Raw genomic sequence first — 15,212 nt, forward strand, 5'->3', positions numbered from 1 at the left:
GGAAAAAAAAAAAAAAAAGAAAGATATGAAGAGACAAAAATGCCCTTACTAAAAATAAGAAAAGTCATGAGAATGACTAAAAGTGTTCAAAAAATAATAGTCTAGGGATGTAAAATGTCAAAAACGATAGTCTGTGACTAAATTTGGAATTGCCACCAAAGACAAAGGACCTCTGGTGGAATTAACTCTCTGTTATTTGTTTATACTTTACCCAACAAACAGCTAGAGTGGGAAAAATAAACAAATATCCCTAATAATCAAATATTTGAGAAATTTGATGACTACACATTTACAATATTTTTATTATAATTTAGTGAAAATTTTGAATGTTAATCATTTTTATTTAATTTGGTAATAAAAAATTGTTAATCATTTATAATGTGATTGTATGTTTATTATTTAGATAAAAAATAATTAACATAATTTAAAAAAATCAAAATTACAATATGATAACCTTTTCAAATATATAATACAAAATTGTGATATTATATGAATGAGCAGAGAACAAATGCTGTACAATACAAACAAGCAAAATGATAAATTAAAAAAAATAAGAAAAAAGAATTAAAGCTGATTAATAGGATTAGTGAAATTAGTTATAATGCTCTTGTGGCAAATAGCAGTACTTCAGAATTATGAATGAAATTAATTGCATGATTAACTCCGAAAGGGTTAATTACTCGTACGTTACTAGGGAAATGATGATCCCACTAGGTAGAATTCAACACATATAGTGTTAGAAAGCAGAAATACCAATTAATATGCTTTTGGTAGTCTAGGATTACATACAATTTTGCAAAAATCGCGCCTAACCGTTAGGCGGCGCCCGACCGCGTTAAGGAACGCTGGAATCGGCCTCCTCCGCAGCCGAATCCCGATTGTTTTTTTTTTTTTAAGGGTTATTTGTCAAAACGACGTCGTTTTGGCGAATAACCCCCTAAAAAGAAATCGGCCGCCTAGGGGACACCAAGCGTCTTAAAGAAACGACGTTTTGACCGCGTGCACCGCGGTCCACGATATAACAAGTGTTCGAACTTGTGACGGGCTAGCCCATATGAGCTGGTTGCTAGCCCGTTTTGAGTGGTTATTTTTGGTATTGTAATAAGCTAGCTGTGACTTTCATATGTATGAATTTTTCCATCTATTTTGTTCAATTATTGTATCATAATAATAAAACAGCTAACCTCTATTTCATTCATCACAATGATTTCCAGTTTCTCATCTCTATCATTAATGAATTCACTTTCACTGATTGCACAGAAACATGTATATAACTAAAACTTACAAATTAATTACCAAAGAAATTGAATTCATTATAAAAGAACAAAAAAGAATTTGGATACATACATCATTGATAATCAATGTTGCTTCTCCGTGCAGTGCCTGAGTGTTTTCAATTCTAAGGTTTGTTAGACCTATTGTACTTCATGTGACTCTTAACAAGCTGTCCTGCAGCTATTGCAGACATCAAAGAAAGCTCCCCAGCTAATACTGCTCCGGCAACCACGGTGGCCAACCTTCTAGAGTTGGCTCCGGGCACTTCCTTGCTAGCACCCTTCACTCCTAGTAGATTCAAGCATGCGGCCTGGGAAGCAAGCTGAGTTCCACCCCCCACAGTGCCTACCTCAATGGATGGCATGGTGACTGAGATGTGAAGATCTTTCCCTTCATTAACCGCCTCCATCATAGTTATACAGTGGGAGCTTTCAATGTTTTGTGCGGGGTCTTGTCCTGTGGCGATGAAGACGGCCGACACAATGTTGGCGGCGTGGGCGTTGAATCCCCCGAGAGCTCCAGCCATGGCGGATCCAGTTAGATTCTTGAGCATGTTGAGCTCTACTAAGGAGGCAACATCAGTTTTTAGTACTTTGTTAACTACATCTTCCTTTATTATGGCCTCGCAGACCACTGACTTACCGCGGCCTTCAATCCAATTGACAGCCGCAGGTTTCTTGTCGGAGCAGAAGTTGCCAGAGATGCCGATGATGTCCATGTCGGGGAAGTCGGTGGTCTGGAGGAAGTCCAATACGTTCTGGACGCCCTTGGATACCATGTTCATCCCCATGGCATCGCCAGTGCTGCAAGTGAATCTCATGTACAGATTCTTGCCGGCAATAGCGCATTTGATGGTTTGGAGGCGAGCGAAACGACTGGATTTATTGAATGCGGCGGCAATGGTCTCGAAACTTAAAGGGTCCTCCAAGAAAAGCTTCAACTGGGCGGCTCTTTTGGCGGTGGAGAATCTCACCACTGGAGCTCTAGTCATCCCATCCTTGAACACCACACTGGTTGCACCTCCGGAGGCATAGATGGCTTTGCAACCCCTGTTGGTGCTGGCCACCAAGCAACCCTCCGTGGTAGCCATGGGTACAGAGTACTCCTCACCGTCAAGCAAGAGCGGCCCCGCAATACCTACAGGAATCTGTACGTACCCAACTGGCATCTCGCAACACTGACCCAGAATTGATTCATAGTCAAAACTCTCCAAGGGAAGTCCGTCTAATGATTTGCCGGTTATTCTCTCCAAGGCCTTGCGACGGATGGCTGCAGCCCTCTTGCAATCCCCTAACTTTGACTCGAGGGAGTAGGATGGAATCCGACCTTCCGCAACACCATTGACTATCTCCTCATCTTCATCTTCATCTTCATCTTCGGACATTATTATTGGATCAGTAGATTTGATAGCAGCAGCAGGAGTGACATGCTGGTCATTTTCTAATTTTTTCTTCAGATTAGTAATCTTCTGTTTTTCTTCTTCATCTTCTTGGCTCTCCAATTCCTGCTGCTCTTGTAGAGGATTGAAGAAGCCCCCCAAGAGATAAACAAACGAAGCCGCAAAAGCGAGGAGGGCAGCCATCTCAGAGCTTGAGACAACATGGAGAGGCTTGGAGTGACGGATCTTGTCGCGCCAGCTAACGAGCAGGAAATAGACGGCCGCAAAGAAGACGGCGTTAGTAAGGTAGAGAAGCAGTGGGAGAGCGTTGGAATTAGGTGTATTTTCAGAGAAAGAATAATCAGATTTCTTATGTTTAACGGGAGAACTAATGGAAGTGGAAGTGGATGTGGGGCGAATTTGGATTTGCTTCAACTCCATCTTGCTTAGCTTAGCTCCTTCACAAATCAGAATTATATATATTCGATCTTAGGCAGGCAAATTGAACAACACAACAACAGGTTTTGAATCTAGCTATGATCGATTACAATCAAATTTGTTGTGTTACGTTGTTGGATGGATGAATTTAATTTGGTATGTATCTCAAGAAAAGAAAAGCTATATATTTATACAAGCTAAGTGATAATATTTCTTTAATTTGCATAGTACTTTCCTGGAAATGATAATTAAGCAGAGACCAGAGAGATGGAAATTAATTGAGTAATTATTATATTGGTTCAACATTATATTCTTCCACTTAGGCGGCTCACTTACTTCACTGCACTCCTTTCTTTTATTTAATTTCTCAGCTCACAGCTAGCACGTGTGAAATTCAGCTCGCTGTATAAGAATATTCAATGCTACTGCATGCGGCCATATGAAATATGATATACCTATTACTCAGCTCCTTCCGTCCACCATCTTAATCTTGTTATATTATTAGATATAACATATATATTTAGCCTCACTTACTTGACTGCATGCACCCATTTTTTAGGCTTTAGTTGTGGCAGCACGAGTGAAATTCACTATATTCAGCAGCTTGTACATTAGTCCATTATATTAAATATTCAATGCTACCTCATATACCCAACACCTCCAGGCGAGCAGGTTATTGAATCATCGATCTTAACCTTAAATTTAAAATATTACTTAGTGTACGTAGTCCAATAAAGGTGGGAAGCAAGCTTTTACGCATTGGAATAGTTAGTTCAATTGGTTCTCGGGTGACATATTGCAACCCAAAGACAAAGGATCAAATCCTAACAAACTAACCGTTCTTGAAAACAACAATTGCTTCAATTAAGCAATTATGTAAGCTGGATGCAATGGTCATGGCTGACTTTTCAATTTTACCTTCAATATAATGTTAACTACCGTTCATATACACTACAGTCGATTAAAATTTGAAAGAATTCAATGCTTCATAACTAAATTTGATCATTTTAAAAGTGAATGATTAAAATTGAAAATGAGTGATATATAGTCATCAAGAGATTAAATCTAGAATTAACTTAAATTTTAAGTGTGTTTGGCACTTATTTTGTATTTTTTTAGCGATCGAATATGTTATTATAAGTGTCTTGACATATTCATTGGGTGCTCAATATGATTCATTTTATTTGGTGAGATAATAAGGGGGCAAAGCTTTACTTTGAGTATATAAAGGATATATTAATCTTTAAGGCAATTTGGAGTTCAACTTATTTTCATTGCATCATCATCATCATTATTATTATTATTATAGCTTGCTCAATTGATTTGATTACACATCCCACGTGTTAGTGAAAGGTTTAATTTACCGAGATGGTTGTACGGTAACCGCAGCAATTATATGCAAAAGTAATAAGAAATACGGAATAAAGAAGTAGAGAAAAATGAGATCACAACAAGATCTAAGAACTCATCAACCTTTCTCTCTTATTGATCATAGCCACACACACACACACACACACACACACACACACACACACACAAAGATGGATGTAGGCAGGGACTTAGTGAACATATTCTCAACACAAGCACCAACACTATCATCATCACAAATATCACCCCAAGTTTAATTTGCGCACAACTAACCATCATCACCTTCAAGCATGCAATCACCAACATCCGTCTTCCCAAAATTGTTTTCTGCTTTGTTAACACATTTGGCCACTTGAGCTTTGATCTTCCAAGTTACGAATTGACGCTTGAGTCTCTTACCTTAGGGATGAGATTTCTTGCCTTAGATCTTGTTTCCATTCTTGCTGGAAGTGAGTCATGTCTTGTTTTAATTCTTCTAACATTGCCACGATCTTATTCCTCATGTCTTCCTTGCTTTCCCCCCTCATATGCTTGCATCATGTATGTTAGTGTTTTAATTGTTCAAAAACCCAAACTTATAATTGGCAATATTATTATGGCATACTCAGATAGGATTAGTTCAGTGTTTGTTTTGTTCCACAGAGGACTGGTCAACCAGATTCAACAACAGAAGGACTGACACTGAAGATCTATTTTAGGAAGCTGTTTTCCTAAATACTGTACGCGGTTTTACAGAAGTCAGATTTGGAAAGAAGATCAGCGTATCTTCTTTGGAAAGGTATGGACCGAATCCTTAAGATTACATTCTTCAAATATCGTCCTACCATCTACAATCAAAGACATCTATGGAAGGAGTGTTCTTTTGACAGAACTATAAGTATCCTCATTCGAAGAGAATTAGGGTTACGCCTTTGAGAAAGAAGAAAACACTTCACATCAGTTTGATGAGATCAGATCTTTGATTATCATGCCTCTTCTCAATACAACATGTTCATGGTGATTAAGATGACGAACTTGAGAAGAATCACTGCTGCTTAAACGAAAGGACACTGTGATCACACTGTTGTGGGAACAACTGTAAAGAGCGTCATTGAAGTGGACTGCATCAGAGTGGGCTCTCCAAGTGAAGGGATTTCATTGGACTTCTGTATGCATAGCTCTCCATCTTCAACAATCCACTAAACCTGTGTATACTGGGTTTGTACCTTGTGTGGAGCACTTGGGTAAGATTATTGTATATCTACCTTTGTACATCGGATTATGATTTAGTGGATTGGACGCTTATGTGATCATCCCCCAGACGTAGATACACATTGTATCGAACTGGGTAAACATTCTGTGTCGTTGGCTTTGTGGTGTTATCTTTTCTTTAATCTTCACTGTGATTAGGTATTACTGATTGAATTCATCGCTGAATCAGTCAGTCCATTTAGTCAGTTGATTAATCCAGTTAATCTGTTTAAAAAGAGAAAATGCAAAATTACATGTGGTATCAGAGCTTTTAAGTCTACATAGTGACTTGATCCGTACGGGCTGTTTTGTTTAGTTTTGCATTGTTCTCTGTCTTTTGGAAGTGCCTCTGTGTGTGTTTGTTGGCTGGTTGTTTGTTTTCAGGATGGATGCAAGTATGAAACCACCGGAACTAGATGGTCACAACTACTCTTTCTGGAAGGCTCGCATGGAGATATATCTCCAAGCACAAGGTACCAGGGTTTACCGTACTGTCCTAACTGGGTGTAGCCGTCCAATTGTTCAGAATGCAGATGGAACCACTGGAGATAAGCCCATGGAGACGTGGACAGACGATGAAATGAATGCCTCTGATCTAAACAACAAAGCTTTGAACTCGATTGTAGGATCTCTACATAAATCTGTTTTTACACTTGTCACCGGGGTAAAAGAAGCTAAACGTGTATGGGAAATTCTTGAAACCAGATTTGAGGGAACTAGTGATGTCAAGCAGTCAAAGATACAAATGGTACTATCAGAATTTGAAGCCCTTAGAATGAATGAAGAGGAAACCATTTCGACCTTTCACAGTCGGGTTCAGAATCTGATGAATAGAGCCTCAATTCTTGGTGAACCTTTCACTGATGAGAGAGTAGTCAAAAAGATCCTTCGATCTTTGCCTAAACTCTTCCGGATGAAAGTAACTGCTATTCAGGAACACACAGGTTAGGAAAAGAAGACTGTCAGAGAACTTATATTAAGCTTACACACATATGAACTAGAAGTGCTTGCGGATGACGATCTTGCAAGCAACAGAAAAGGAAAGTCAGTGGCTTTTGTGGCTGAGGCTGATCGAGAATCTGACACAGACGACATAGATGATGAAACCTTGGCTCTTCTAACAAAGAATTTCAAGAAAATATTAAAAGGTTTCAACAGAAAGAGTCAAGGTCAGCCCACCAGGACACAATACAAAGGCAATAACTCCTCATATCAGAAAGCCGAAACAACTCCCTTTTCACAGAACAATCAATCTCAGACTGGTCGAACAAGACAGAACAGAAATAGTTCCACAGACACAGGGAAGTCCCTCAACCGGTCAGTGCAGTGTAGAGAATGTGAAGGGTATAGTCACATACAGGCTGAATGTGCAACGTATCTCAAGAGGAAAAAGGCTATGTCAGTAGCTACATTAAGCGATGATGAGGAGGAAACATCCAATGATCAATCAGATGATAATGTGGGAAACTTTGTAGCCTTCTTTACAGCTACAGACATTCAGTCAGACGGAAACCAATCAGATGAAGAATCTTACATATCAACTGATGATTTTGAAGAGAGACATACTCAACTTGAAATAGAATTTGCTAAACTTGTTGCAAGCTGGGAACAACTAGTGAAAGTCAATAAAAATCTGAATGACGAGCTGAAGCAAAGGGATGAGCTTCTAAGAAAACTGAATACAGACCTTGTCATAAAAGAAGATCTCATCACTCAGATAAGAACCAGAGAAGGAAAACTGATAAAAGAATTGGAGGGTCTGAAGAAAAATATCCAGATGATGGACACCACATCAACCTTAGACAAGATTCTAGACTCTGGCAGAAATCCTAATGATAAAAAAGGTCTAGGATTTGAACGAGGTGAATCTTCGAATAATGCACCTATGTTTGTCAAAGAGGGTATGTTTAAGACCACAGCAGTTCACAGCTTTGAACAAGGACAGTCATCTCGGTCAGTGCAAAAAATTGACAAGAGAAGGAGATATGACCAGACTGCAGATACTGACCTTGCCAAAGTAACTCATCAATCTAATTATTCAAGGTTCAAGAATAAGCTTGTCAAAGTTAGACATTACACTCCCATTTTTCACTACTGTCAAACAAAAGGTCATACTTGGCCTGAATGTTATTTTTTCTACAGAGATCAAAGGAAGGAGAAATATCAGAACAAGACTATTACACCGTTTACTAGACAGGTTTGGGTCAAAAAGTCAAAAGTTATTTGCTACCCCACTATAGTTCTGACTGCGTCTACAACTGAAGCTAGATGGTATTTTGACAGTGGCTGTTCCAGACATATGACTGGAAATGTACAGTGTCTGATGGCTATTCAACCAAGCAGTGGAGTTGTAACATATGGAGATGGACAAAAAGGGAAAATAGTTGGGAAAGGCACCCTGAATGTACCAGGTTTGCCTCAATTAGAAGAAGTTCTGTTAGTCAGTGGGTTGAAAGCTAATCTGATTAGCATCAGTCAGTTGTGTGATCAAAATTGGAATGTGTGCTTCGATCGTAATTGTTGCAGAGTTAGTGACAAAGCAAATCAACTTGTCATGGAAGGAACCCGGTCCTCAGACAATTGTTATGTTTTGGCAAATGAAACTGCATATCACCTATCCAAATCTGATGAATCAAAACTCTGGCATAGACGACTGGGTCACGTAAATTTCAGAGATATGGATAAACTGATAAAACTGGAAGCTGTGAAAGGTGTACCTAAGATCAGAATAGATCTGGAAAAAGTTTGTGGTGCATGTGCCATTGGGAAACAAATCAGAACTCCGCACAAAGCAGTAAGAGGTATCACCACTGAGAAGTGTCTAGATCTTGTTCACATAGACCTCATGGGGCCAACACAGACTGATAGCATTGAGGGAAAGAAATACATATTTGTGTGTATAGATGATTTCTCTCGATACAGCTGGGTATACTTTCTAAGAGAAAAATCAGAAGCATTCAAGGCTTTTAAAACTTTGTGCATAAGGATTCAAAAGGAAAAGAATGAGTCTATAATAAAAGTTCAGAGACTGAGAAGTGATCATGGAAAAGAATTTGCGAATTCACTATACTCAGATTTTTGCTCCGAGCATGGTATATCACATGAGTTCTCAGCTCCTAGAACTGCTCAACAGAATGGTGTAGTGGAAAGAAAGAATCGAACTTTACAAGAAATGGCTAGAGTTATGCTACATGCCTCTCATCTACCGCAGCGCTTCTGGGCTGAAGCAGTACACACAGCCTGTCATACTGTAAATAGGGTCTATCTTAGACCAGGAACGACCAAAACACCATATGAGATCTGGAAGGGAAAGAAGCCAAACCTGAAGTATTTTCATGTGTTCGGGATAAAGTGTTATGTGATGGCTGATAGAAAACAAAGAGGGAAGTTTGAACCTAAGAGAGATGAGAGCATCTTCCTTAGATGCTCTCCAAACAGTCGTGCCTACAGAGTCTACAACAAGAGAACTCAATCTGTGATGGAATTAGTAAATGTGGTTATAGATGATAATCCAGAAGACTCAGTAGACACAGCAGTGACAGATTCAGTGACAAAGCTTCCTCTCAGTGAATCAAATACCACTGATAGCAACAGTCAACCCAAATCACAAGAATCCTCAGATGAAGATCAAGAAAGTTCGGAACAGGAGACAAATCTCATAAATGATACAGGTAAAGACAAACCCAGCAGAACTCAGAAAAATCATCCGTCAGACAACATCATTGGAGATCCAACAGATGGGATGAAGACCAGGAGCAGAATAAGAAATAATCTGACAGAAATATCTGGGTCTGCTTGCTATACCTCAAAGATAGAACCCAGGAATGTTAAAGAAGCTTTACAGGATGATCTGTGGATCAAGGCAATGCAGGAGGAACTACATCAGTTTGAGCGAAATCATGTCTGGGATTTAGTTTCAAAACCTGATGGTGTTAACATAATTGGAACAAAATGGATCTTTAAAAATAAAACTGATGAAGCTGGAAATATAGCAAGGAACAAAAGCTCGGTTAGTGGCCCAAGGGTACACTCAGATTGAAGGGATTGACTATGATGAGACATTTGCTCCTGTAGCTAGACTCGAGTCAATCAGGATTCTGTTGGCTGTCGTATGTATTTTGGGATTCACACTGTTTCAGATGGATGTTAAGACAGCATTCCAGAATGGCTATCTGCACGAAGATATCTATGTGGCTTAACCTAAAGGTTTCGAAGATCCAGACCATCTATCATATGTCTACAAGCTTCGAAAAGCTCTCTATGGTCTCAAACAAGCCCCACGGGCATGGTATGAGCGACTGACACAATATCTGCTTCAGCATGGGTATAAACGGGGAAGTGTCGACAAAACCTTGTTTGTAAAGACTACTGGAAGTCATGTAACCATTGCCCAAATCTATGTTGACGACATTGTATTTGGATCAACCTTACAGAGATACACTGACGAGTTAGTAAAAGTCATGAGGAAGAATTTGAAATGTCCATGGTTGGTCAACTGACATACTTTCTAGGACTACAGGTCAAGCAAAGCTCTGAAGGATACTTTATCTCACAAGAAAAGTATGCCAAGAATCTAGTCAAAAAGTTTGATCTGGAATCATGTAAACCATCCAGGACACCAATATCTACCTCCACAAAAGTATCAAAAGATGAATCCGGTGTATCAGTGGATAACACAGTCTATCGAAGCCTGATAAGCAGTCTGTTGTATCTAACCGCCAGTCGACCAGACATAATGTTCAGTGTTGGAATCTGTGCAAGGTATCAATCAGATCCAAAGGAATCACACCTGATAGCTGCAAAACGCATTCTGAAATATGTAAAGGGAACGATGCAGTGTGGACTCTGGTACTCCAAGGACAGTGAACAGAGTCTTGTCGCGTACTGTGATGCTGATTGGGCAGGAAACATTGATGATCGAAAAAGTACATCTGGAGGATGCTTCTTTATTGGCAAGAACTTGGTATCGTGGTTAAGTAAGAAACAGAACTAAATTTCATTAAGTACTGCAGAGGCAGAATACATAGCTGTTGGTAGATGTTGTACTCAGTTGGTATGGATGAAACAGATGTTGCTGGATTATGGTCTTACTCAAGGGATTATGACACTCCATTGTGACAATGTCAGTGCTATTAATATTTCAAAGAATCCAGTTCAACATTCCAGAACGAAGCATATTGATATCAGGCATCATTACATCAGAGACCTGGTTGAATCCAAGGAGATTGAATTGGAATATATTCAAACTGACAAACAACTGGCGGATATTCTGACTAAGCCTCTAGATGCAAATCGTTTTGAAATTCTCAGGTCTGCTCTGGGAATTTGCAGAATTGACTAATAAAGCAGTTGGTCAGTCAGAGAGGAGTGGAGGTTTCCGTATACGGGTCAGAATTATGATTTGTCTTCCTTTTTAAGACTCCTCTCTATTATGTTAAGTGGATTCTATAACCTAATATATCTTAAAGATCTCTTAAAGATTCTAATCTTTTTTTGAAATTCAAATTTCCTTGGGTTCCGTTTCCTTCTTGAAAAGAAGCTGTACCATTGGGTCAAATCAATCGCGTCTGCATTCTATTTGACTAGCCACATTAATTAGGGTTCATCACCCTTAAGTCTATTTGTTATCGGGCCAAGAAGAAAAATATCTACGAGTACCTCAGCACTGAGTCTTCCTCTCTCTCTGCATCCTTGCCTCCCTTGATTTGTTCTTATCCTCTCACAAAAATCTCCAATGGCGGATCCAGTAAGAAATATCATCATCAAACTCGAAAGCAAGACACATTCTCCAGAAATGGCTTTTAAGCATATCCAGACGCTATTACAGTTTTCCATGAAGAAGAAACTCAAGCTTGATCCTCTGCTTCGTGATGAGATATTGGTGACTGTTATGACAAACTACCTAGAGTTTTATGCTGATTGGTCTGAAGAAGATGCAACTGAACTGCTGATGATGGTTTCTGAAGCCAGTGATGAGGTTTCTCCAATATCTATTCCAAAACACTCGGATGGAAATCAGGCCGGGCCATTTCTTCGACATTTTACACAACGAGCCCTAGAATCTGCTGAGGTCTCTCGACGGCAAGCAGAGTCGCAGCCCCTGTATCTCGAAGCTGCTAAAAAAGAGACAAGACACAGACTTGAGATCCTTCGAAATAGGTCAAACAATTCTGATTCTCCTATTGAAATTTCACCGGATAAACCTGATGATTCTGCTACTCCGTCTTGTGTGCCTGTTAATACTGAAAGCTTGTCTACTTTAATCTCTGAGAAACCCCCTGTGAATGCTGATCCTTCATCCCTGCCGTTAAGTGAGTCTGATTGTGTGAAAAATGATGTCTTGCATGTGTCTAATGAAAAAGAAGAATCATCTGATGAGCCCAATAATCTGAGTCTAATTGTATTCTCTTCTGATAATATTGTTCTGCCATCTGCTGAGATTGCTGTTGATCCAAAAGAAATTTGCCTTGCTGATGATCCTTCTGATTTACCTGCTAATGTTGAGTCTGTTAACCTCTCAAGCCCCCATAAGTCTGAGAAAACAGGTGGAATCCCAGTCTACACTGCCACATCGTTAGGTGAAAGTCTGGAGCATGTGCGACATTTTGCTGGACTACCGTCTTCTTCGATTCCTCAACTGTATCGAGTGATTCACCCATCTGAATCCTCCAGCGAAGATGATACGATTTTGGCTGAAGTTTATGGGTCTCAAGCACCTCCATCTAACATTCCAACCATTGAGGCCACTGCTCATCTTGACTCCACAAAATTTAAAATACGAGAGGTTACTAATATGCTTGATGATTCTTCTGCTCAAGTATCTGACTCCAGTCATTCTGTGACTCCTGTTCAATCCCCAACCAAAGAAACAAGAAGGTCTAAGAGGAAGAATGTTCCTGTAAAAGTTATTGCTGAGACAGGTGATGACAATGCTGACACAGATCAGCCTGAGAAGAAAAGGAAGTCTAGTGAAACAGTCAAATCTGAATCTAATCCACCTATCCAACAAGTTTTCAAGACTCTACGATCTTCTGTTAAGCAAAAGGGTTCTGTTGTTGCTCAACCACCTGTTGTCCCCGCATCTTCCTCCAGAAAAGTGAAACCTGCTACCCATGCCAGAGGTCGGAGCATTACACCTGAGGTTCAAGCTGCTGAAAGCTCTGACACATCCATTTACAGACCTCAATTTGTTTCTCATTCTGCTCAAGCCAAGTGGTCCACAATGGTCCGAAGAGAACTGATTGTTCAAAGATCGGTTGATGAAAACCAGATGAATTCCATCTGTGATGTTCTGCCCTTGCTGAGAGAAGTGGGTCTTCTGATGACTGTCACTGCCATCTGTCCTTATCCAAGCTGCTCACATACGAATTTTACTGTAATCTCAATGAGGAGATGGACAATTTGTCTAGAGAGCATCCACTGCAGATTTTCATTCGAGGGAAATGGCATGTATTTGGCCCTGACATGATTAACAAATACTATGGCCTGCAAGGAGTCCAAGAGGAGGCTATCACTGACTGGGATGCAGTGGCCAAAACAGTCACAGGTGGACAAGCTGACAGATGGCCTTCTGGTGATAAGGATACTCTACCTAGCTCTCAGCTCACCTCAAAATATGTGATTCTTCATCGTTTTGCTCTGCATAACTGCCTCCCTTCAGCACATTTCCACACTGTCGGCAAGCCACTGGCCAGTCTCTTATTCAGAATTGGAACCAAGATGTCCTTTGACCTTGGGTCATGGATCTATTCTCATATTCTCACTCTGATTCACCCGAGAGAACAAAAGGTACGACTGCCCTTTCCTAATTTGATCTTTGGGATTCTTACATCACAGGGCCTTGAGCCTATGACGTGTCAGGTAATCAGTTCGACCCTTCTCTACACGATGGACCGGCGTCTGTTGATTAGAGAACATATCTGTGATGTTACACCGGTGACTGCACCTCCAATCCTGAGACTGATACAGTGGGAGATAACTCGCCGCATGCACGAGATCTTCATCTCTCTATCCAATTGAAGGCAAGAGTCTCTGAGCTCGAGACCGTTCATGGCATAATCGCTAAATAGCTGACAGGGGCTCGTACAGAATTAGCCACTGTTCTTCTTCGTTTAAGCCTGACTGAGGCCTCGGCTGCTGCTCCTGTGAAGTCTGACAGTGAGACTCCCTCCAACGCTTGACCTGGCTTTGGCTCTCTTTTTGCAAAAAGGGGGAGTATGAACTCAGGGGGAGTTGTTTGTGTTTTTGTGTACCTTCTGGCCCTGGCTGGGCGATTGTTTGTGATGGCACCTCCTTTTGAAGAATGTTTTTCTTGACTTTGTTTTGATCCAGCATGACATGTATGCTGTGTTTTTATTTCTACAATGTAATCAAATGTTGGGTGGCTTTATGATAGCCTATCTTAGTTATCTCAATTCTTATGTCTTTCTATATAGTCGAGTTGTTTTGCCAAATAATAGCCAAAGGGGGAGTTTGTTAGTGTTTTAATTGTTCAAAAACCCCAACTTATAATTGGCCATATTATTATGGCATACTAAGATAGGATTAGTTCAGTGTCTGTTTTGTTCCACAGAGGACTGATCAACCAGATTCAACAACAGAAGGACTGACACTGAAGATCTATTTTAGGAAGCTGTTTTCCTAAATACTGTACGCGGTTTTACAGAAGTCAGATTTGGAAAGAAGATCAGCGTATCTTCTTTGGAAAGGTATGGACCGAATTCTTAAGATTACATTCTTCAAATATCGTCCTACCATCTACAATCAAAGACATCTATGGAAGGAGTGTTCTTTTGACAGAACTATAAGTATCCTCATTCGAAGAGAATTAGGGTTACGCCTTTGAGAAAGAAGAAAACACTTCACATCAGTTTGATGAGATCAGATCTTTGATTATCATGCCTCTTCTCAATACAACATGTTCATGGTGATTAAGATGACGAACTTGAGAAGAATCACTGCTGCTTAAACGAAAGGACACTGTGATCACACTGTTGTGGGAACAACTGTAAAGAGCGTCATTGAAGTGGACTGCATCAGAGTGGGCTCTCCAGTGAAGGGATTTCATTGGACTTCTGTATGCATAGCTCTCCATCTTCAACAATCCACTAAACCTGTGTAGACTGGGTATGTACCTTGTGTGGGGCACTTGGGTAAGATTATTGTATATCTACCTTTGTACATCGGATTATGATTTAGTGGATTAGACGCTTATGTGATCATCTCCCAGACGTAGATACACACTGTATCGAACTGGGTAAACATTCTGTGTCGTTGGCTTTGTGGTGTTATCTTTTCTTTAATCTTCACTGTGATTAGTTATTACTGATTGAATTCATCGCTGAATCAGTCAGTCCATTTAGTCAGTTGATTAATCCAGTTAATCTGTTTAAAAAGAGAAAATGCAAAATTACAATGTATTCTTCATCCTAATATTGGTTGGAGTAGTATTGGTAGTCTTGATGATCTTGAGAATACGGAGGTTGTTGGGGATTTTGAGTGAATGAAGGTTAGTGTTCATCTT

The 15,212-nt window shown here is 40.0% G+C and overlaps 1 protein-coding gene across 1 annotated transcript; it reads right to left on the bottom strand.

Annotated features, from left to right (window-relative positions):
* Positions 1 to 1,288: 1,288 nt before the first annotated feature.
* LOC109157709 (3-hydroxy-3-methylglutaryl-coenzyme A reductase-like) lies at positions 1,289 to 3,227 on the bottom strand. Its single transcript, XM_019305549.1, has one exon. The coding sequence runs from the start codon at positions 3,092 to 3,094 to the stop codon at positions 1,400 to 1,402; it is 1,695 nt and encodes a 564-aa protein (XP_019161094.1). The 5' UTR covers positions 3,095 to 3,227; the 3' UTR covers positions 1,289 to 1,399.
* Positions 3,228 to 15,212: the final 11,985 nt, after the last annotated feature.

The sequence above is a fragment of the Ipomoea nil genome, unplaced genomic scaffold, assembly GCF_001879475.1.
Source record: "Ipomoea nil cultivar Tokyo-kokei standard unplaced genomic scaffold, Asagao_1.1 scaffold2792, whole genome shotgun sequence".
In the NCBI taxonomy this organism is placed as follows: Eukaryota; Viridiplantae; Streptophyta; class Magnoliopsida; order Solanales; family Convolvulaceae; genus Ipomoea; species Ipomoea nil.

Coding starts and splice junctions, on each gene's coding strand:
- LOC109157709 (XM_019305549.1), bottom strand. CDS start 3,094: ATGGAGTTGAAGCAAATCCAAATTCGCCCCACATCCACTTCCACTTCC.